This window comes from Gallinula chloropus (genome assembly GCF_964237585.1).
Source record: "Gallinula chloropus genome assembly, chromosome: 3".
NCBI classification, from domain to species: Eukaryota; Metazoa; Chordata; class Aves; order Gruiformes; family Rallidae; genus Gallinula; species Gallinula chloropus.
Window position 1 is genome coordinate 42,858,919 of NC_140087.1, and position 24,400 is coordinate 42,883,318.

Genomic DNA, 24,400 nt, shown 5'->3' on the forward strand with positions numbered 1-24,400 from the left:
AATGGGAGCGCCGCCTTCCCGCCCCGCGGCCTGTCGGGGGATGTAGTGCGGGGGTGGTGAGGCCGCGCGTCGCGGCCGCCTTGAGGAACTACACTACCCAGAATACACTACAGCTGCAGCACCCCGCACCGACTGCCCGTGAAGGCGGTGGCTGGAGTGGGGCCGAAGATAGGAATAGACCAATAGCGACCAAGGTAGGGTGGTGCTGGGGGTTCGGGGCCAATGGGAGCGCTCCGATAGGCCGGAGGGGGCGGGGTGACGGCTGTCAGTCCGCGCAGGGCGGAAGAGGGGGCCGGCGGGACTGCTCGTTCGCGGAGCTGTAGGAGTCGCCGTTTCCTTCCTAGGCGCGGTTGCGAAGAGCCAGCGTGCGATCCCAGCCTGGCGTGGCTCCTCCCGCCCGGTGCGTTGGCTGCCCTCCGCCTGCGGCCGGCGGAGAGGCGGCGATTAACGGCTGTACCCGCCGCGCGCAGCAGCGGTGCCTCCCGGGGGGGCGTAGGCACGGGCGGGGGCGGCTGCCCGGCCTCTCGGTGGGGGTGCCGTGACGCGGCTGCACCGCCGCGGGGCGGGGCGGGAGGGCCCGCCGTGGCTCCCCACTGTGGAGACGGCGGCGGGAGCGGGGGCCAGGGGGCGGTTAGCGGTCTGCGGCGTGAAGGCGGCTACCGAGGGGTCCGCTGCGCCGTGGGGGTCGGTCCCGCAGCGGCGGTGGGAGCGTTTGCCCGCGTCCGGCAGCGGGGCTAGCGCCGGGAGGGCGGGCAGGCGGGCGGGCTGCGTGCCGCCGGGGAGCAGCGTGAGGTGCGGGGCCTGTGGGCGCAGCGGCTGCGGGGGGTGTGTGTGCGTGTTGAGGGTGTCGCTTCTGTCTGCGCAGGTCCGTGAGCCGCTCCTGGGATGGCTGCCTGTGTGCCTTCTGACGCGCTGGGGCGGAGGGTCGCCTGTGGCGCGCACCATGCGACTGTGCGGTACGTTGGCAGCGTCCCCCCTACGGCAGGTGAGCGTCGCAACAGCGCGTGAACTCTTATGTCGAATGCTTGTTTTAGAATTCCCGTGATTTTTCTTAGTTTGGAAAAGAAATAAAATTAAAAAGACCAGTAGAACGTGGTAATTGCGGGTTGTTTTCCCTTGTTGTTACTGTGTAGATATGGCAGCTTCTCATATAGGTAAGTTGTGAGGCTTTTTTAGAAGTCAGAGTTGTCAAAAGGAGCGTGAGAAGTACTTTTGGTTCAGATCCGTTAGCGTTTTCTTACAGCAGAAAGATCTTGGTGCCATCCTTTTTTCCATTAGTTGTCACGGACGGCCTGTTCCCTGATCTCTGTGTACTGGCATAGTCAGTGAAGGAGATGGGCAGTAGCAGATCAGCAGACTAGGTGCTTCCTTGGTAATATCCAGATGCATGGGGACAAAAAAGGCTCAGTCTAGGTAGCTGAAAAATCTGACTAGTCTGAGTGTGAGATTGCTGATGCTTGGAAGGAGGTTGGCTTTGCATACTGTTCTACAAGCGGCAAGAAGGGTGACTGGGGAGCTGCAGGCGGATCAGCCTTGCTTCAGTTCCTGGAAATGTCATGTAGCGTGTTCCCTTGGAGTCCATTTCCAAGCCCACGAAGGACAAAGTGGTGGTTGGGAATACTTGATAGTTGTTAAGAAGAACAAGCAAAGCTAATTGCTTTATATGATGATGAGCTTGGGAATGTGGACAAAGGAAGAATGAGGGATGCAGTACTTTTGACTTTAGTACATCTTTTAACATCTTTTTAACATCTTTTAACTCTGTCTCTCTGAAGCGTCTCGTTTTGAATGTGGAGAAATGTATGCCAGGTGACTGAACTGTTAAGTGTGTTGAGAATCCACAGATATGTCAAGTGGAAAAGTAGTAATCATTGATACGATACCTGGTCATGTCTGAGTACCTCAGAAATAAATGATGGGGTCTCTATTGTTTAACATGTTCATCAGTGTCTCAGATAATGAACAGTGTTCACCCTCAGCCATCTGATGTGACAAAAGGTAGAATCGTAATTCAGAGCAAGCTTTATGAACTTTATGTTTGGGCCTAAGAGATTCCACATGTAGAGTGAAATAAGCCAATGGATCAGCACCACTGGCAATCTACAAGGTTTATTGTAAAAGACTTGGGACTTAAGGCAGATACTGTCACAAGTATGAGGCAAGAATGAGCTCTTGTCACAAAGAAGAGATGTAGGTTGTACTGGTTTACATTAGAATGATGAACAAAAGAAGCTGTTTTCCTTCTCTGGGGACGCTTGGAATTATGTAGCTGGGGCCATCCCAATTCTAGATGGATGTGGGTAATCTGCAGAGGATCCAGTGGAGTGCTGCCAGGGTAGTCAAGGGCATAGACCATGTCCTGTTGTTGTTAAAACAAGTTGAGGGATCTGGGCTTGGTTAATGGAGAAAATAGAAAATTAAGTGGCATCTAATAGTTGCTTGCAGCTGTTTGAAAGGCACAAAGATGACAGAGCCAAATTCTTCCTAATAGATGATATAGTAAGGGACAATAGCCACAGGTTGTGGCTGGAAATGTTGAGATTGGACAGCATCTACAGAAGTACTGCAGTGCTGGAATATGCTGCCCAGGTAAATTGGAATTTCTCTCTCCTTGGAGATTTTCAAGACCTGGCCAGGTAAAGAATTTCCTAGCTGACCTGTTTTAGTGCGAGTGATAATCTCCTGCTTTCAGAGAGAAGGTTAGACCAGAGGAACTTCAGTGGTTCCTTCCAACCGTGGTTCCTTTGACTACAATTCTGTGAAATTCAAAAATACCTGTACTGTATTTTTCAGGAGTTTGGCTTGGCGTGGAGTGGGATGATCCTCAGAGAGGGAAACATGACGGCACCTATGAAGGAACACAGTATTTTAAGTGCCGGTGAGTGGATTCAGAGCGTTAGCATGTTATGTGTATTGACCAGATGGTTACGGGAAGATGCCCTCTTGCAATTTTTAGGGCAAACCCTTTTGTTATCAGTTGGCTGACATTAAAAAAGATACTAAATGTGAATGCTGTGACAAGCTATGCCATAAAGGCTGTTGTGTTGCTATTAATCCAGTTATGTGGTAAGTACTTAAAAAATGCAAGTCATGTTTTTAGAGATACATAGGAAAATGTGAATTTTTGGATGTTATTGATGCTACTTTTAACATGTTTAGAACTTCTGTTTTACTGAGGAAATCACTGTGCCCTACTTACCTACCTTAGGTAATTCTAAGTATTGGTCCACTTCAATTGTGTCAAATATAGTTTGTATTGGGACTTACAAGATGACTTGCATGTGTCTTGAGAAAGGGAAAATTCCAGGTCCCTGATAATGATTTCGATTATATTTGTATCACCATGGAATTAAAGTGTGTTTGCTTGCATTTAATGCATGCAAAACACAATGTATCTGTGTGGGGTTTTTAAAGTATATACATGTATTACATTTAAGTTTAAAGACTTGAGCACTTAATGTGTTTGAAACTGGGAAATACAGGGCGCTAAGGCTGATGATTTCCGTGTCAGAGGACACTGTAGTAGTTAGAAGTTTGTGAGTTTAAAAAAGTAACTGGAAAAATTAATAGAAGAAAGTCATAAATGGCGCATAAATACTAAGGGCTGCAGGCTCAGTAAGTTCTTGAGTGTTGAAGTGGTGAGGGAATGTTCTGTGGCTCTGTCATTATAATAGTTTCCCTGTTGCTGGTTTTTTCCCAACCATTTTCTACTGGCTGCTTTTGGAGAAAAGATGTGGTGTTACATGGTTGTTTATTTTGGCTGCTGGATCTTGGCCAGCCTTATGTGAGTGAGATGAAAAGAAGAGATTTCTAGGTCTTTTTTCACCTCCTGCTTTCCAAGGCTGGTAGTAAGGGTAAAAGGGTGGTTTGTTACTGACTGTTCAAGTGCTCATTCAAGTAAAATGAATCTAACATGAATCCTTTGACAGTGAGCACTCAGAATTAATAGAAGGCTTTTGAAAATATGAAAGTGGCAAACCAAGAAAATAAATTACAAGATATTTGTGGTCTTGCTTTGGGATGTGTTTTTGCTTTGTTTTGTTGGAAAATGTAATACTTGTCTCTGAAATTAATTCCTCATGTTAATTAGTCCAAAAATGTTAAAGCCATAGATGAGAAGACAAGCAAATAATCTTTCTTTTTTGTCAACTTGTGTATAAATGGAAGTCATAAGAACAGCTGGATGAAGTCAGTCCATGCATTTGTCTTGCTTAGTTTCCTGCCTCTGGCATTGGCTAATAGCAGATGACTAGAGGAGTGTGAAAGAGCAAGAAAAGTACATAGTGATGATTGTCCAGAGTCTCACCAGCACTGGCTAGTCATGGTTCAAAGCCTTTTTACAGAGCCAGAGGTGGAGTAAACTTCTTAAGGATATGAGAACCAAAGAGCAAAACAGCTGTATGTCCAAGTACGCTGACATCACGAGCGTGTTCATCAACGCTGGAGTAGCTGGAAATGGCAATGTGTACCCCAGGGGCGTTTTTGTGATAATGAAGTCTTGTTTCCTAGTAACTGAGGAAGCTATTATTTTAGCTGTCAGTTGCAGTAGTGTATCATGTAATTAAAATGTGTTCTACAGTCGTTCAAGGGAAATGAGGAGTAATCAAGTCTTAAAATAGTGCTAAAATTCACATACAGCTTTTGAAAGGCAAGTATATTGTCAACCAAGTTCTTGTCCCACAGACCCATTCACACAGTTACATGCCTGTGCTCCCCTGGGAGATGTACAAAAGCACATGCACTTCCCCTGGGGATGCTAGTGCCTTAGCTGCACGCACCTCCTGCTCTGGGAAACTGCTGTGTCCCTGCACTGCTTCCTGCAGTCAATTAATGTCCATGCTGGTAGAAAGCACCCCCAAGGTCACAACTGCACACTGAGATATAGGGTGTATATGCTGCTCCCCACAATATCTGTCTTTGTGGGGCACAGGCTTGCCTCAGCATCTGACCAAGAGGCAGCTCTGTCAGGCCTAGGCAGAGATGTGCTGCCGGTGGGGTGGTGTTTGATGGCATCAGAACAGGTTTTAGCTGCTGCTGTGGTACCCTCTTCTATTTCCACACAGTTACAGATGTTCAAGCTGCTTGTATGCTTCCTGTCAAGTGGAGTCCTTTTACCCATCCCACCCAAAAAAGGAGAAAGTCTCTGGTTACTGTTTAATCTGGCAAAAGAGTTATCTTCCTCCTTAGCCCTCCTGTGAGTCCGACTTGGGTGTTCCATTCACACATAGTGTTTACATAGGCATTGCTATTTTAGCAATTGTTTTAATCCTTGCCATTTTGCCAGGGGAGATAACGTGGATTTCCCAGCAGTAGATGACATACTTCTCTTCTTACCTCACAAGAGGGGAGTAATGTTCTGCTGTACACACATTCAGAGTACTTAATTGAAAGGAATGTGTCTGCCCCTGCTAAGCATGAGTTTTGCTCTTACAGAGATCACTTTCCAGAGGAAATCATGATATTTCAGCAGATGCTGTAACTTGAAGCATTGACCATATTAAACTGTAATCTTTCTCCAGGTTTGATTTTCACAGCAAGCCAGAGAGATAGAGGGAAGTACAGTAAAGCTTGTTTCTGTGCTGTTTTCAGCCTGGCAGAATTGCACCTGCTTCTCAGATATTTGTGGCTTTTTTTACCCCCCTTCTGTATTAAATTTTCTTCTCTTGGTAACTGACTTTTATGTATGGATGTAGTCCTGAAGTGGAAATTTCCCTGGAAAAGGCATTACATGTTTCAGTCTTTCCCTTGTCCGTGAATTTTATAAGTTGCATATGAAAATGTTTTTAAATATACAGACAGCAGTTGTCACCAATCAGATGTCACTGTCTGTGATATTTATGTTCCTGCCCAAAAGAAGATTTGTTTGTATTAAATTAGACTAGCTCTCCTTCAAGAATGACAGATCCACCTGCGGGAGGGTGAATACAGGAAGATCTGGATATTTTAGTGTCTCCAAAGCAAAAGCGTTTGCTGTTTCGCAATGGGAGATTGTGTTCCCCAGACTCCTTTCAGCCTTAGGAGGTCTCAGTTAGGAAGTGTTCATTGTTTCATTGTGTGTCACTGTACTCATCAGAGACTTGCTCTCTGCTGTCGTTAAAGCGGCGTTGAAGCAAAACTGTTGTCCCTAACCACTATACCTGCCTGTCCTGTGCACTACCACAGAAGATGGTATCTAGAACTGCAGGTGTTTTCCTTTCCTTGTTTTGTGAAAGCCCAGGCTCAGTTTTGACCTTTATTTTTTTGGGTTTTTTGCCTAAGGTAAGCTTGAAAGAACTTCAGGTACTTGGCTGATGTTACCAAAGCTTCTGCCATTCAGTCAGGAATTTGAAGTCTGGTGTGTTGAGCACCTTGCCTTTAAAGAAAAAGATCTGTTCAGGCCTCTCTAGAAAAGCCATGCATGGATTCAACTGGCTATCATTTATGATACTTTGCAAGCTCTGTCATGTGTGTGCCCCCTTCAAGGTGACCATTGTGTTGAAGTAATCATTGCAAACAGCTGGCCCTGGGCAAAGAAGCCCATCTATCTACCTTTACTATCTAGGTTAATAAAGGTGAGACCTCTCCTTGATGTAGAGGCTTGCTTCCGCTGTCAGGCAGCTCAAGTGTGTAACTGTTGGCAGGACACCATTTATGTACTACTGCGTTACACCACGGATACTGAGAAGCAAGTGTGTGACATTCCTCTAGTCAGGGAAAAGCCACTGTGTACCTGGAATTATGGGCAGTGCCACGGCTTCGTTTTACATTAGCGAAGAAAAGTGATGCCAGATTCCCTCTTTATTCAGGAAACTGTTCAACCAGTGGAAGTTATTAGCTAATCTAAATTTTAATGAATACCTTTCAAGGGCCCTGGGTGTGCTAGCAGATGGGCTGTATTGCTTCAGGCTACTGAATCATGAACAGAAAGTGTCCTACAAGCTGGTTACTGAGATGGAGGTTAAACTCTCTATTTTAAAAGTCAACAAGAAGTGTCACTGCTAACCAGAGCCAGCTAGTTGCCAGAACCCCATCTGGACATGTTACAGGCTTTCTGCTTTAAGGAAACGGGGGCATATCTTCTACCACTTCTTTTGCACAGTGCATTGTCCTGGCTCACATGGGAGCCAAATCTCTGTTCTCAGACTCCCAAATATTCAGCTTAAATCAGATTGATCAGCAGTCTGCAGGGCCTTTCCATCTCATAATGCACATGTTGGACGACTCTTTGGATTCGGATTTGTCTGTTTAGCTCCCAGGTATGGAGACTGACAGCTAAAATGTGTGCTGCACATTAGCTGTTTGATATGTACATATGGCTTGTACAGTTCATATTCCCTGGTGTGAAAGTTAACACAGGCAGTGTATTTTCAGGAAAATGAGTAATGGGAAGTGACCTCTCTCCTTGAACACATAATCATTTTACCTGAAAATAGACTCCTATTGCAAAGTGTCCTTTTCTGTCCTCCTGTGACTGTTCTTGAAAAAGTAGATCAAATTAATAGAAAGGAACTGAAAGAGAAACTTAGGCTGTGGGATGGATTTGAGTGTACATTAGATAAGATAGCATGCCTAGTGCTTGGAAGTGATAAAAGCAGGAGAAAGTAACCCTGTGATCAAAACAAAATACAGAAGCATCTTGAGAGAGAAGTGCACCATACTTATCCTGTAGCTTCAAATGAGAAGGAGCAAGGTAGCTAGTTTCCTTTGCTTTTTTATCCTAGGGATTTAACTGGCTCCTGCAAAGACAACAAGGAAAATGCCAATAGAAAAGGTGACCTGAGAGGACAGAAGTAGGCTTAGGAATGGGTATAGTGATGGAGAGACCCAAAGGGCTTAGCTATGCCAAGAACAAATGGTGTGACAGAAGGGTTGCAGATGTGGGAGTGTGGCTTAGCTCTGGTGGGAGGCTGGGAGCCTGTTGAGGGCAGAGGGATGAAGATGCCAAAATGGGGACAATTGAGGTGATGGGGAAAAAGGACAGCAGGTGTCAGAATAAACATACAGCAGGACCTAAGGTGAGTTGCAGATAGACAAGAGCACAAGCTTTCTCCCGAGAGCCCCAAGTAGAATCCTGCACTAGCTGTCATCTATGAAGCTGTTTGACCTAATTAAATGCAAAAGTAGGAGTGATATATTTTGCAGGCGAGAGATGTCATAGTTAAGATGGTGAAAATGCCATTAACCGTTGTAAGAAATGGTGTTAAGAGAGTCACACGATTTTTTTTTTCATTTAGCATTTAAACCCTATGAAGAACTTCAAAAGAATAGAGTAAAAGACTTGAGAGAAAGTTCCTGGATTAAAGACGTTCTGAATTTAAAATGCTTATCAAGTATGCAAGTATACACTGGATTTACGTTCTCTAAGATTATGCCTTTCTGCTTGTTTTGTAATCATTGTGCTCCAAGCTTGGACACTACAAAACTAAACTGAAAATATTTTTAAAGTAAATAGCATGTAGTTTCTACCCAGATCTGTCTTTGGAATATGAGAGTACTTAAGTATTAGAATTGTTAAAGAACGACTAAAAATGTGAATTTAGCATGCCCAAGCTATTCCATCTACTTGCAATAGGTCTACAGGATTCAGAGTTTCTAGATACTGTTTTTCTGAGAGAATTTTGAACTCTGAAGAGTTGGTGGTTTATATTATGGTTTGCTAATTAGCCACTTGACGTTTACATGCTGTTTGGAAGAGAGGAATTTTATTTACATAAGTGATTTCTTCCTCCTGGGTACTTTCCAACCAAAGTCTGTACTCTTCTCAGCTGGAAGGCAGGCAGGTAATCATAACTACCAATTTTCTTCCTGCTGTTTTCTGGCTGATCCTCCTATCACAACCTCCATGTGCTCTGTGATGCCATTCCCACAACCTGTCTCTGCCAGCTTTTCCTAGATACTGTGTTTCCTTGCTAACTTTGATAGAAATTCCCAAAGCAATTGCATGGCAAGAAATTGTCATGCAACAAAGTTTTTTCAGTGCTCAAGAAAATCTAACAAACTTGATAGGACTGTGCAGAACTATTAGCTGGACAATTTGGTTAAATATTCAGTTTCAAAATTGCTACCAAGTTAGTACTGGAACTTCTAAAAGTTTGAGTTAGTATAAGAATTCCAAGTGCTACAATTTGCATCGTGAGTCATTTGTGGATTTGTATGGACAAGGCTGCATTCTCTTAGAATTACAAGTGAATTACTCAAGTCAGTTGTAATAAGGCAATGACAGTTCTGAATATTCTTGTGGTTCTTAGGCTGAGCTGAGACTCCAGACACATTTGTTGTATGATTTACGTAGCTTTGGGTCTGTGCAGAGATAGAAAATTTTCAGGAAAAACTGAGTTCATAATGAATTTGGGAACACCAGAGCAGTTATTTCTTAATAGTGGCATTGGTGCTATAATTTCAGTGCCTAAGTAGATTTGGAGATCTGGGACTTCAGTTCTCACAGCATCTCACAGTGTGAACTCGTTGGGTCAAATACTATCAATGATGATGTGCAAGTCTTACCTGGTCTCACTGAGTGGGAACAGGGTTGTCTAAAATTAGCCTGTAGCATTGCTTTTTGATTGTTTGGTTGCCAGCATTCTAAGAAAGTCATAATTGGTACTTTGGAAGCCAGTCTTTCTCATGATAATTTTTTGTATCTCACCTTTTCTTGGCTGCTTTTTTTGTAGGCATCCTAGAGGAGGATCGTTCATCCGGCCAAACAAAGCCAATTTTGGAGTAGATTTTCTTACTGCAGTCAAGGACCGGTACGGAACGAATAATAAGCAAGATGGGTCAGAGAATGCCTTAGTATTTGGAAAGAAGACTGTGGAATTTGTTGGCATGGACTCTATTGCAGAACAGCAAAGGCAAGTGTAATATATGAAAATTTAAGGTGCACTCTCAGTGATTGTGTGGTCAAGTAGTAGTTAAACTGTAAGGAAAGGAAGACTATATGACTAACATAATTATTCCATGGTTATTGGAGCGTTGTTTTGCCTAAGAACATTGAAGAAACTTGTTGAAGAAATAAAATAAATGTCCAGAATAGTTATTTCTTAAATAACTAAATAATATGGCTCTCCAAAATTACCTAGAAGTTGAAGTACCACTCTGATCATAAGATGAGCATTTGAAATGATAGCATCGTTATGTGCTGGCATTCTGTGTTTCTTGCAAGCAGTTTCTGTAAGTGAAAGATTTTAAGGACATTAAATACATTATTATTTCATATAAATGAAGATTTTGCTTCTTTAACAGCTTTTTGGTATGTAATGGTCAGTGTTGATTTTATTTTTTCCCTGTTTAACTTCTGTTAACACAGAAGTTTGACTAAGGGGATGGGAAGTGTTTGGAAGAGCTTTAGCTCACACTAGCTGGCTGCCTTGCATATAATGCTGTCATACCTCTAAAAGTAAGCCACACTGTACTGTGGTGGAGGAGATGCAAAATCTTAAACTTTTGTGGCTTCACAATTTATATGTTTTACAGAGAAGGGTTGGGGTTGTCACATTTGAGTGCTCACAGTCCTCATTTCAATTTCACAAATTAGGGGGTGATGATATTTGAGGATGAATGAGTGAAATTATCACGCTGTTGGCAATCATACAGATACATGGTTCTTTTTAAATAGGTGGCTTTGAATACTTTCTGAATGTTGTAGAATATTGTACACTCTTCATCTTTGTTTACTTGTATCAGTAATGACTTTGTAACTAAGAGAAGGAAGACAGAGGAGTTTTTCTGCCAGTTCATTGCATGTTTGTTTATCTGGAAGGGAAAGGGAGCAGCTTAATGATGTATAATAGATTGTGAGTTGTTTGACTTCCAGCACTAGGGAGGTATTAGTTCAGCAGGTGGCAGTCTCTTTCTGAGCTGCTATTCTACAGCTGCTCTCCTTGTCTCCCAGAATGTACTAAGCAGTTGAAAATATTCTGGTTTTCTTTTGCTTTTCTTTATTGATAAATTATACAGTGAATGGCTAAATAACTTAAAGGCTCTTAAAAAAGTATTACAAGAAACCTGTTTCATTTGGAACCTCTAAATTCACATTTGCCTAGGTATATTTTGGTTGTTTTTCAGTTGGAAGAGTTTGTTGGGTTTTATGGGGAGTGGTTCAACCAGACTGATTCTGTGGCAGCAATGTAAAGGCAAAAAATAGAGATGAGTCTGGAAGTGTCAAGTAAGAAAGACACTGCAGTGTAGCAATCTGCACACTGATAATGCTAAAGGGGTTGTTACGTATGAAAAGGATAATACTTAGTTGTAACATCCAGGTATTTATAGAATGTACCTATTTCTGTTTGAAGACTGCTAAACAGAATGTTCTTTCTCATTTAGCCAGCTGAACCAACTGGTAAAGATCTCGGTGCGTGAGTGTGCCGTGAGCCATGCTGGTCAGACAGAGGAGATCGGCAGAACGTGTGCTAGTATCCTTTTTTTGCTATATTACATGATACCACGAAGGAAATGTGTATTTTAGCACTTCAATGAATTATAGTTGTATCCTTTTATTTTAAAAATGTTTAAAACTACAGTTTATATTTAAAAAGCTTAATGTAGTGTTTACAGAGTTAATAAGTAGATACTTTTTGAGAGGGAACACAATTCTGCATGACAAAATATTGTCATAGGTTGCTACTGCAATTTCAGAAGATTTCAGAATTATTTTTTTAAATTTAACTCTAGGATAGGTAACCTCATAAAAATAAAACTTCTATGTTCTGTAGACACCTTAAGTTTAAATATATATAATAAATAATGTATTCAGTACACTCCACGTTAAGGCAATGTTACAGAAATATGAATCAAGTTACTTGTTCCTTTATAAGCACTGGTAAGAGTTCCTGTCAGTACAGAAATTAATCTGTTTTAGGATTTGTAAAATTAAGCTCTTTTATAAAACTACAGTTCATTTCCATACTGCAAATCAGAATAAAATTTGCTGTAACTGAGCAGTAGCATCTCTTAGCCCAAACAAGTGTCATCTGTTTAATTGATTCAAAACAAAACCTTACGTCTAATTTTTGGAAAAGGAAGTTCAAATTTTATATGTTTCTTCTTCTTAATGTGGTATTTCAGATATCACCCATATAGACCTGACTAAAAATCTGGTATCATCTTGGGAGACAGTAACAGCTATTGCTTCTCAAGTACAAAATCTGGAAACACTTGATGTCAGGTATAAACACTCATATTTGGGTTTCCATTCCTTTGGTGTAGACACAAAAAGGGAGGCTCTTCTAGATACAGGGTCAGCTTTCTAAAGGTAACTGGATGCCTCAATACTCGCTTTAATGGTAGCTAAGTTCTCTAATACTTTTTTTTTTATCTTCTCCTTAAACAACTTGTATGTATGCCATATTTTTCAGACACCCTTTTCAAGGAAAGGCTAGAATCCTAGGAGTTTAGCATCTATATAGAACTGAATTCTGAAGAACTGCTTGGAACACATGGATGTTTACTGGAGTTTTGTAAATATCGTGGTCACCTGAAAAACAGAATAGAGATTTCAGCCATTAAACATTTACAGGGGTCAGCATGCATGAGAACACTGAGAATTTATTTTAATTCACCTAGAATGATTTTTTCAGTTTTTCATTGTTAAGAATTGTAGTCTAGACTGAAGGGTTTTCAGAAGTTCTTTGAGATAAAGTCAGAAAGCAAAATGAGATTGATGTGAGAATCTTGATGTTTATGGCTACAAACCTTCTGTTTAATTTTAAAAAGACAGACATTATCAGGTAAGTCTGTCACAGAATTTTTTTGTGTGAGGAATGTTGGAAAAAGACTAGAAGTCATTAGCTACCCACCAGCACTCTAAGAGCTTGTTTCAATTGGGAAACTTAACCCATAAATAGGTAAGTATAACTACACTGAGAGATTTTTATCATAATATGCAGGTAGATCAGACCATAGGGGAAAAAAAAACCCCACTTTTGTTTGTACGTGAGTAGTGAAATCTAACTTGAAGACTGCAAATTTTATAATCTTTAAAGTGTTTTATACTGATACTTTGCTATTGAGAGTGAATTTTACATCCTTTTGTTTTGTTGGCAGCTGGATAGTCATACAGGCTTTTTATTTTCAATCAGCACTAAAGAGTTAGTAGTAAAAAAGCCACTATTCATCATACTTGAGAAGTCATGGAAGTCCAGTGAAGTTCCCACTGGCTGGAAAAGAGGAAACATAACCCTCATTTCTCAAATGGAAAAAAAGGAACACCCAGGGAGCTCCTGGCCATTCTGTCTCCCCTCTGTGCCCAGCAAGATCAAGGTGTGACAGAAAGACACTCGACTGCAGGGTTTCAAAATAAAAATTAAGAATGATTTATTTAAAACTCATGTGCAGATTCAATACGTGACTGTTGCCAACACAACAGCCATGAAGTGCAGTATTATGACCCACAACAGTCAGGTTACTGACTACTACTGCCCACAGGCAGTTCACTGCAACCACGGCAGATCCATGGAACACACTATCACAAGCACACTCAATCACCCAAAACTACAAACTTAAATCACATCAAATAAATACCCATTTTACCCATCTCTCCAGGTTAGGGTTCTCAGTTCTGTGATTCTATTTTAAGCCCTGAATTTTACTTTGTTTTATTTAACATTAACATTCTTTTCATATTCAAAACTTAGGAGAGGGAAAGGGAGAAGGAGACCACAGGTAAATAAGTATGTGTTTATTAAGTAGGAGAAGTAAATTAGGAAGAAGTATATTTGAACATAACTAGAAGGATATTTTTTTACTTGAAATATGTGACACCTTGGGAATTAAACTTTAATTTTTTTTGTGTAAATTGGTTTTGTCTTTAATGAACAATTACATATTAGTGACTTAAATGCAGTTATTCGTTGTACTAATAATTACTTTTTTACACAGTGAAAACAAAATGACATTTCCATCTACATCAGCTTCTGTATCCAGTGTGTTCTCAAAATTGAGGATTCTGGCACTTAATCGAACTGGGATAACATGGAGAGAGGTAAGAAATGTCCCTGGGGGTGTTTGTATTGTTAGGCCTTTGGAGCAAGGAGCACACAATGAACATCTGTGCACTATAGTATTCTACTGAAGGTAATCACCCTTAGACAAGGTGCTGGTTTGTAACCATATTAGTTACATAGTAACTTGTGTAGTACCTACATAATATCTAGGAAGTTACATTGGCACAGGAGTCTAATAAGAAAGAATTAACAATTAACCTGAGCTATGTCTGTAAATTACCTAGTCAAGATAAAGCAGCTGGAGTATAATATAACTCCTTGCCCCAGAGGTTTGTGTGTATGAAAACATTTTGTTCCTCTGTAGTTATTGAAGGTTTATTTTTATGCAGGTTATAGAACAAATGTAAGTGGAAAGAAGGTGTCAGTGTGACACAAAGCTCTTGTCGTGGCATCATTCTGCACCAGCAGGAGACTGGCTTAGTATCTCTGCACGTGCTGACAGGTCTTGAAAGGCAGGATGCAGGGTAACATGCAACACAGGTACAGCACAGCATAAGCAGAGCTCTGACTGATTTCAGTCCCTGAAGCGTGCAAACATTTTAGTTAGTCTGCCCTAATGCGATGTCTTATTATGAATGAAGTCCTGTAGTGAAATAGGTTAGCAGTGGGACATTTTTCAGGGATGGGGCTTATGAAGCCCATTGTTTGGATTTCTCAGGTGTGGGTTTTCTATGTACTGCATACTGGCATTTTGTGTGTCCTGCTTATTCAGGTGAAATTACCTGAATTTTCAGATTTTTCAGCCAGACACTATCCAGTAATAAAGGGCTTCTAAAACTGGGTTTGAGTTAAGTAGAAAGAAACTTCTTCATTGTCTTGCAGCAGACCTAGAGGTGGGTGATTGCTGTATTTTTGGTTAGTCCATGCACTGTGCTCTTAAACCATCTGTGGGGCTTAAGTGAGGACGATTGATAACCCTGCCCTGACAGCAGTAATACGAATGGTGAATTGAATGGAAGAACTCAGCAGCTACAGACACTTTTAAAACGTTGCCTAGTGCTTATCAGAGTAATTTGTGCTGTTTAAAATGTTGGCAGCTGATAGCAGCAGTCCTCTGTACCAGGGTGGCTGAAAGGCTGGTCAAGAGTCATTGCTTCAGGAAGGTTTGAGCTCTGTAAGCTCCAGAGAGAAGCCCCAGTTTACTCAGAGCAGTTTAAAATTACATGACAGAAACATCTATCAACGTATCAGTCAAAGAGCTTATTACTGTGTAATTGTCAGTTAATTGTTCAAAACACAACATATGACCTTCAAGGGGGAAAGATGCCCTGTAAAAGATCTTCCAGTTAGAAACCATTGAATTAGAAATTGAATTAATTCATTTGAGAGTAACAAATTCGTATTGATGACTCAAACCCCATTTTTTTCTCTTACTCAACATTTAGATCATAATGTTATATTTCTCATTCTGTCTTCAAACTAAGACCTTTTATGTATTAAATATATATATATCATAGAATCATAGAATGATATTATAAAGGATAGAAGAAAAATGTGGGTTAGAGCAGAGGTGCAGGTTCACATTTCTGGCACTAGCAAGTAGCAGGTAGTTAGGAAAAATTCTAGGCTAAGGGCAATCATATGGTAAGAGCTTCTTATAAATTAATCCAGAATTGTGAGGCTTCCTGAGCTGGAGAGGATATATCTGTATTTAATTAATCTTTGTGAAATTTTTGTTTCATAATTTATCTAACTGCATTAAGAGCCCATTTGAAAATTTTGATATCCACATCTTTTAACATCAGTTTAATTATGTGCTGTATGAAAAAACACCCTTTGGGGGGTTTGATCTTAATGCCTGATAATTTTATTTAAATAGCTCCCAGTATTGTATATGTGAGTAACTGAGAACAGCTATTCCCTGTTTCATAGCTTTGAGTCTTGTTAAGCTTCTTTGCGTCTTTCCCATTCATATTATCTGCTTCCTGGGATAAAGAGACTGAAAATACAGGAACATCGTGGTGACTGTTGTTTCTTGTGGCCTTTATCTCTTTTGCAGTAGGCTTTGGATTTCCATTTTCCTTCTTTGATGGTTATTCATCCCAACCTCCCCACCAGCTTCCCACAACAAACGCCCCAGTCTTTCCTGAGTGTTAATTCTGTGTCAGGTCTGACAACTTCCATTTCTGTATGGGAGCTGTTTTAAGAAATGTTGAAAAATTTGCAGTTTGAGTTCCTTAAAATTGTGATATGACTCTCATTAATTGTTTTGGCAATTTTCTACTCATTTGGTTAATCTATTGAAAAGTCTTCTGATACTTCAGTTTCCTGCAGGTTTTCTATTCCATCCATCACAACACAGGCCTTTTGTGGGGCAGTGCCCCTAAGGTCCTCTGCAGTGAACATCCACCTAATTTCTCTTGCCTCTGCAGGCTTCTCTTCATGCTTCCTCATTGGTAACAGATCAGCTCTATCTTGTTGACAGAGGGAAACGCTACCCACGTCACTCGCTGGGCTTGGCCACCCAGGCAGTTTTCAGCCCAGCGAAGAGTGTACCCGTCTGAGCCAAGGAGCTGGGAGCCTAGAAATAATTTATTGCCTACAGGGTCCAAGAAAATAGGAATGTAGATGGAGGAAAGAGCCCCTCTTAAGTTTTCTGACCAAGGAAGGAGTAGCAGGATGAGCTTATGCTTGATTGGACTCGGGACAATGCACACAAGAAAAGCCCCAGCGAAACAACCCCTTTGCGGCTCAAAAAACTGGGGCTTATGCCAGCCATTTCTCTGGCTTTAAGTGTTTCTTTTTAAAAGGTAACATGTTACCTGCTACAGATGATTGCAAAAAAGAAATCCTTATGAAGTAAAATAATAATTTTTATGTCATTTCAGGACATAAGCTTTAAAACAAATGCATCTGTGTTCGGTTTGTAGCCTTTTTTGGAACAAATTTGTTTGTTCTAGAGTACTTGAAAACTTCAGGATGTGTGCTGGCCAAATGCAGTTCTTGGCTTTTAGTGGTTTGTGCTGGCACAGTCCCATGACAAAGAAGACTTCAAGCTCTGATGAATTAAGACATTTTAAAAGTCCATCAGACATAACGTGATGTGCGAAAGTTCCTGAACCATTAGCAGGAGAGTATATACTGCCATTCCCTCACCTTCTCATGGGGAAAACCTGATCCCTCCAACCCTGTTGAATAAAATAAACTCAGCTCCCAAGTGTCACAGGGTGAGGTAGGAGGCAGGGCAGCTACTAGCCCCAGGCCTGAACCATAAATCCTGCGAGTGCTGAGCCCCTTTGATGTCATCTGTGCTGGTAGATGCAGACACAGAGAAGAGCCAGCTGGAAGTTGTTTCTCTACTTTTGGGGGCTGTGGCTTATTCTGAACATGTTCTGGCAAAGCCTGCATGAACTGTAATTTCTGGAATGTTTTTCCCCAACTTTTGTCATATTAAATGAAGTTTTGCTCTTAGGTTCTTCTTTGTGCTCCAGGATGGCCGACACTTGAAGAATTGTACCTGACTTCTAATGGTATCACCGTTTTGGAAAGGTAAGGTGAGCAACATGTGTCTGTTGTCTGTGACCTGTGTACTGCAGAGTATAAAGTTACAGCCCTGTAGTGCTACATCACCGGGATGTAACTGTAGAATACACGATGCAAACTTCAGGTGAGGAACTTCAGAACGTTTATACATGTTCACAGTTACTGGTGTGCAGTTATATACTTGGAAAACTTGTGTTTTCATGAACAAATAGCCTCACATGTTCTGTGTTTGTGTTGTTGTAATGTGGCAGGCCTGGTGATGATGTCCTGCAGACCCTGAAGCTGTTAGACCTCTCAGACAACCACTTGCCGGATGGAAATCAGCTGCATCTGATAGCACATCTCCCCAGGTAGCTGTTACACAAATCTGCTGGAAATTCTTTGTCCTGGATATTCACCTCCATAGTCTTGGTTGATCGAAATATGATCTCAGTGATGTTGCATGGAAGACTTAGGGAGTCTTGAAATCGAGGCATTTTGCTCTCTTGAGGAGAGTAACTGAGTTAGTGAGTTACTTAATTGAGCTACTCTAATATACTCTTATTTGTGTCGTATAGAACACACTCTTTAGCTGTTTGTTACTAGGTTTGCATTATGTGCTTATGAAACAAAAGTGATTGTATCACATTAACTAAGTTCTCTATATATTAGCATGCTGAGGGCTTTATCCAAGGTGACAGGACTGCAGAGCTTGTATGGAGTGGCAAAGCAAAGGAGCTGTGCAAATTGTTTCTTAGGAACAGTTTTCTGACCGTGACAGCTTAAGGCAGGTTCAGCAGGAGCTGCACAGCCTGTGGCACACTAAGAGTGGTTGGTGATGGATGCTTGCCATGGGGACCTTATCTCATTGTCTCCTCATTTGTAGAGAAAGCAAAGCAAAGAGGGTTTGGAGTGATGTAAAAAGTGTGGTGCTAATTCCCTCCCATCGCTGATACTGCTCTTGACTGTTAACAATAGGGAAGGTTACTGGGGCACCCTGCACAGGCACTTCCTTTTGGAAGTCTCAGTGCTGCTTTGGGTTAGCTTAGAGACTTTGAAAAAGATAGGCTTTAAAATCAGAGAGAAGCAAACCACTGAACAGTAGTACATTGGGCAAATGTATTTCCACTTTGTTAAAGGAATGTCTGTGGTAATACCCTTTATGGAGATATTTCTGGTTTCCTGTGCTCTCAATAGCAGCATCTCTCGTAATTCCAGGTGTGAGCTGCCATTCCTTGCTTGGGAGAGGGGGTGTGTTTTCCTTAAGTACGTCAGTTACGGTGGCTGGAAAATTGTGGGACTAATGCAATAGTTTTGCTGATTTGCTAATTTTATTATCTTGCACTGTACACCAGAATAACAGCCACGTTCTTAAACAGCTACACGCTATTTAAAAGAATCATTTGGAAAGTCACACCACTTAAATCCAGGAGCCTTTTGAAAGCTTGAAATTACTGCACTTACACCCTGAAAAAATGTGTTCCCTCAATGCTCTGCTGAAGGCTGGGTACTGCCTCTGGAGTTACCATTCACTTGTCAGTGATTGTGCATGACATCAGACGTTTACTGGGTCTTTATTTAAAAAACCCAAACCCCGAGGCAGTAATATTTTACAAAAAACTTCCCCTGCCATGTACAGTAATCATCATATCCATTAAATTTCAGATTAGAACGGCTAATACTTACAAACACTGGATTATCTTCTATACACTTCCCTGATGCTGGATTTGGTATGTAAAAGAAGTAGTTTATTTATAGCTTTATAATTCTGTTTGTTTAAAGTTTTCACCATTGTCTTGTAAATTTACTCTTTCTCCTAGGATGCAAGACTAAAATGTTCCCTTTGCTAAAATACCTTACAATAAATGACAATAAAATATCACAGGTAGGTTAGATTGTGGTAAGTTCCCCATTTTGAAAACACATTTATCTGTTTCAGAGCGACTTGCAGTTTGCTTTTTTTAAAATCTCTTTGATTGTATGTGTGAGATCCTGAGGCAACCCCGTGTAAGAACCTGAGGTAACCCTTTGAATACTTTGATCAACACAGAGGCAGAAGTTTAAAATTTTAAAACATTACTTAACGTCTCAGATATGTTTATGGCAGCTAGTCATAGCTCTCTGCTGCCTCGTTGTTTCTCCTAACAACCTACAACAGCGACTTAGTTCCTCATTTGGTTTGGGCTTTCTTCAAATTTACTTAGATGTGATGTAGTGTTTTTCCTTAGCTGAAGGAACAGGATGAGTGTCTGTGGTTCTGCTGACTGAAAGAATAATTTGTCATGGTCATTGTAAAAATGGGAAAGTCAACATTACACTGTTGTTCTGCAGTGCTGTTTTGTGTTTCCTCAAAAGATGGTTCCCTTCCATTTCAGTGGTCATCTATCAACGAGCTTGATAAACTGCCAAGCCTGCGGTCACTGCTGTGTCACAATAACCCTTGCATGGACACAGAGAAAAACCCAGAGACCCTGCGACAGCTAATTATTGCCAAGATAGGTCAGCTGGAGGTTTTGAACAAGTCTGACGTACGTGGTATTTCAACAAGTCGTGTGAGCCTGGGGAAAATCATCAAATCCTTGCCTAAGGAATTGTTTGCAGTTTCTTTTAAGATTATCACCATGTGTTTGGGTGAAGGAAAAGGAGAGTGCCAACTATTGCATCAGCTAGTCAGCGGGCACTCAGTCAGTGGGGCTGCACAAACCAGCCCTGCTCCTGAGTGCTTTGAACCCAGTGGGGGCTGGGACAGGAGGGAGGAAGGGGGGGGGTGTTTGAAGTTGCAGGACTGTTAACAAAAAACAAAATATGCTGGCCAAGGGTATATTTTTTAAAAAAGAAAAAAGCAGCCTAGTTGAATATGTTTCAGTGAGAGTAATGCAGTAGTACAAGTATTTCCCTTCTGTAATAGGGAAAGAGCATTCTAGAAACCCAATCAGACTTTCATCAAATAGAGCACAAGCAGGATCTGTTCCATAGCTACAAAAAAACAGCCTTGCAGCATCATCATCATCATCACTTACAGTAACGGCTTCGCTTAGATATTTATGGCTCAGTCAGTACATGGCAGTAGGGGCTGTAAGAGTCTTAATAGCTTTAACCTGTACTGAATCTGGAGACCAGTCAGTACTTCTGGAGATGATAGGATTTGTAAGATTGTTGGTAGCGTTAAAACAAGCTGAACACTTAAATAAGAGCAAGGACTCAGTGTCACTAATTAGATTTTCTTCTCTGGAAAATGGTGCAATTACATTACGTGCTGTTCCTGTGTCAGTACAGATCCTTCCTGCTGAAAGAAAGGGAGCAGAGCTTGACTATCGCAAAATATTTGGCAGTGACTGGTTGGCAGCTGGTGGGAATTGGAACCCAGAGAAAAACAAACCGAGTGAGGAATTTCTTGCTGCCCATCCCAGATACCCCTCGCTCTGTCTTAGTAAGTACAAGGACAGTAAAATCCCTGTTTCCTCACTTCTGGCAGGGCAGTAGCGCTGGTTCGGTCTCTCTTGTGCTTGCTTACATTCCCTGACTGCGTTGCCCTGTGCTTATACTGGGGCACCTGTCCCACAGTGTTACTGGTGAGCGGGCAGCTGCTGTCTCCACCCAGGGAGCTTTAAAGTGGGACCATTTAAGCAGCACCTCCACTATCCCATTGCTGGCACACCCTCCCAAGGGCTCCCAGTTAGTGGCCTTGCAGGAGCCCACAGCTTTCTCTGCTCAGTGTCCTCACTAGGGCAGGGCCTGAGGCAGCAGGCTCATGCCTACTCCAACAGGACAGTGCTGGACCTGGGGTGGGGTTGAGTTTGAGACTTCGACAGATTCACTGCTATGTGCACTTCCCTTCACCCAGAATATGGTGCGCTCGAAGAAGGAGAACTGAAGGGACGAGAGCCTGTGACTCTGAAAAATCAGCTTCTGAGTAAGAGGCCAGAAATGGTCAAAATTGTTCCTTTTGCATGTAAAATATTGCATGAGCTTAGTGGTTCCTGGGTGTTCTGTGGAGACCAAAAGGGTCAGAAGCCTTTGAAATATCGCAGAGTTCCAGCTTGTAATTCTGCTTCTCTGAACTGTATCATCTAGTTTGACCACATCCCCACTTTTGTGTACCCTTATCTCCCATCCCAAATGATTGTCTTAAGCCTTCATGGAGAACAGAGGTAACCAGTACTCAATTCTGACAGTAGAATGGCTTCCCTACAGAAGGCAGCTGAGATTTTTAACCTCACTAGCTGCACAGGTTTTAGGTTTTGGGTTTTTTGGCAGCTCCTTAACTTTAAGACAGTCAGGAAACCACAGGGAGCTTTGGTGTTTGGGGCTGTCCACGTGTTTAAACTAGAGTTACAGCCCACACTTACAGCGTCACTTAGGTGACAGAAGGACTGAACCTTTTTGACTCCACGGGCAAAAATAGTATTCTAAGGCCTTACCTTCCAAGGCATTCAGGTGGAGGACTAAACAGAACAAGAAAGGGAGTTGGCTAAACTTTTTTAGTTCTAAGTCTTTTAATCTCTATAAAAGAATTAGGTTAAGAAGCAGCTCCTTACCCTGTGCTGGTATGGTGCTTTTGCAGTAACTGGGGGATCAAAAACCTGCTTTATACTGAAGCGGTTTCCATTCTACTGCAGGTTATTTTTGAAAAGCTTAACTAGGAATTAAGCATTTTTAGGTAAATACTCCTTTTGACCAAAAATAATGTTAAGTATTAGGGAGTCACTTTAAGAATGTTTTGCCTAATTTACCAAAGGTTAATAAAAAACTTCATTATTTTAAAAAAACCCACACACACAACACTTCTAATGTTTCAGAGAATGACCAAATGCTATGTTAGCTGCTCAGATACAGGCTACAACCTAATTATTTTAGATCAGACTGAGCTATGGGAAACAATTGGTAATAAACCCAGAAAGTCTCTGTGCTCCTGACATTCACCAATGCCTCACTGTTCCTTCTTAAGCTTTGACAATTAAATGTCCTGAGAATCCTGAACAGAAGCCAGTAGAGAAGAAGCTACCAGGTAAGGCACCTCACCTTGTATTGAAGCAGTTGAGTTGTAGCTCCTTTTCAAATAACTGTGTTAGAGAACAGCAGCTGCCTCGGGCTTTGTCAGCTCCTTAAGGCTCTCATATAAAGAAATGACAAAGGTAGAAACCCTTTGAAAAAGTATCTCTCTTTCTGACCTTCAAACTTACTCTCAGTCCAGCCTGATGACTGAAAGTTGATGTTTGCCTTGCGGCTTCTGATGCTGGTTTCATGATTAATGTGGCAAAGGCAACCAGCTGCTAACTGACTGGTGTGAAATCTGGTGGACACAGTCACCAAACACCACACACATGAAGCTGCAAGATCCAGCTCCAGAGTCTGCAGTTACTGAGCTCTGGTGCCTGGTACCTTGAGTTAGAAGTGTAATTCTGACTCAGAACAAATTGGTCTTTTGCTGTTATAGTGGAATGAATAGATGTTGCTCTGCATCAAGCAACGCTTTGGAAAGATGTGTCAGAAATGGAGTCTGAGAGAAAAGACTTACACAAGCTTTATTCTAAAATAAAAATCACATTTATTATCACAAGTTGCATAAAATCAGATAGATACAGCTTTTACAAAAATGTCTGATAGAAAAATATTTGTCTAAGTACAATGTGTGGTATTACAGGAATAACTCACTATTGCTGTGCCTTTAGATAAAGCTTCAAAAGAAGTGACAGTTCAACCAAAACGTTGAGTGTATCTATTGCAAACATGGGTCTCACCTCTGGAACAAACTGCTTTTATTCAAGATCCATTACAAGAACTATCCCTTCGTGTAACTGATGTCATAAAGCACCTGCTGTACAGCTCCACTCGCAATTTGGTTGGGACTAATTAACGTAATACCATTTCTAACAATGGCACTGGTTCCACATTTGTGCCAGGAAAGCCACTGAAGGCTTCAAGGAGCAGTTGCCAGGCTGCCAGTAGTCAGAACCTGACTGGTATGTGTCCCAAAGGGCACTTAGTTTAACCATATAGTGAATACAACTCAAAAAAAGTAAATTACAAAGCCATAACACTTGGAGTGCTTCAGTCCCAAATACCAACTTAAACCATAGCAGTAGCATATCCTGCCCTCTCTCCCAGAGATGAAACCATTCTCCAGTTGATGCCAGCAGTTACGGTTTCTGGTACAACAGCCATCCCTGCAGTGTTAGAGCCAAAGCAGCAGCACAGCCTTTTGCTGTTGCTGTCAGTAATTATAGCTGAAACACTAGTGCTTTGCTACAGCTCACTTTTCTTTCTTTCCCCTTGGCAGAGTCTATGACTATTCAGAGGGTCAAAGGATTGCTCTATCGCCTGCTTAGAATTCCTGGTTCAGAACTGAAACTGTCCTACCAAAGTTCTAAAGTGAGTTGAACATGGGTAATTTAACATTCCAATACAGCACCCTGCCAAAGGCCAACAGCATGTTCTGAAATGCTACCTACTGAAATTCACTTTGCTCAAGGAGGGCAGTCATCACCCTGTCATCCTAATTTCACTCCTGTAAGATGGCAGAGCCCCCATGACTGCAACTTCCTGGTTTATATTTGGTTTACATGAACAGATTTCAGTTTGTCTGATCGGGTTTTTCTTCCTTTCTTATTCTAGCTGGAAGGAAAAGAAGTTGAACTAGACAATGACTTAAAGCCTTTGCAGTTTTACTCAATAGAAAATGGAGACTGTGTGTTAGTACGGTGGTGAGAAGGGACTCCCTCCATGGCCTGAAGGAAAAGCAGCCACGGGAACTGCAGAAGAACTACAGCCTGCCTGCAGACAGCGCTGACAGTCTGTGCCGGGACACACGTATGGGACAGGGTGAATTTCATACGTAGCGCCAGCGGGCTGTGCAGTACTACTGCCAGCCTCTAGGAAAGCATTTGCTTTGGGCTGAACTGTCTTACTTGAGAGATACCAAACAGTGCTTAAATCCGTCAGTTAAATAAAACACAAGG

The 24,400-nt window shown here is 41.7% G+C and overlaps 1 protein-coding gene across 1 annotated transcript; it reads left to right on the top strand.

Annotated features, from left to right (window-relative positions):
- Positions 1–312: 312 nt before the first annotated feature.
- On the top strand, positions 313–24,191 carry TBCE (tubulin folding cofactor E). The gene is made up of 17 exons (XM_084261964.1): positions 313–400; positions 866–985; positions 2,794–2,878; positions 9,651–9,834; positions 11,306–11,390; positions 12,043–12,142; positions 13,855–13,957; positions 17,392–17,468; positions 17,714–17,812; positions 19,107–19,171; positions 19,262–19,326; positions 19,817–19,969; positions 20,718–20,871; positions 21,286–21,354; positions 22,390–22,449; positions 23,722–23,813; positions 24,057–24,191. Exons 2-17 carry the CDS (start codon positions 886–888, stop codon positions 24,147–24,149), a joined length of 1,584 nt encoding a protein of 527 aa, XP_084118090.1. The 5' UTR covers positions 313–400; positions 866–885; the 3' UTR covers positions 24,150–24,191.
- The last annotated feature ends 209 nt before the right edge of the window (positions 24,192–24,400 follow it).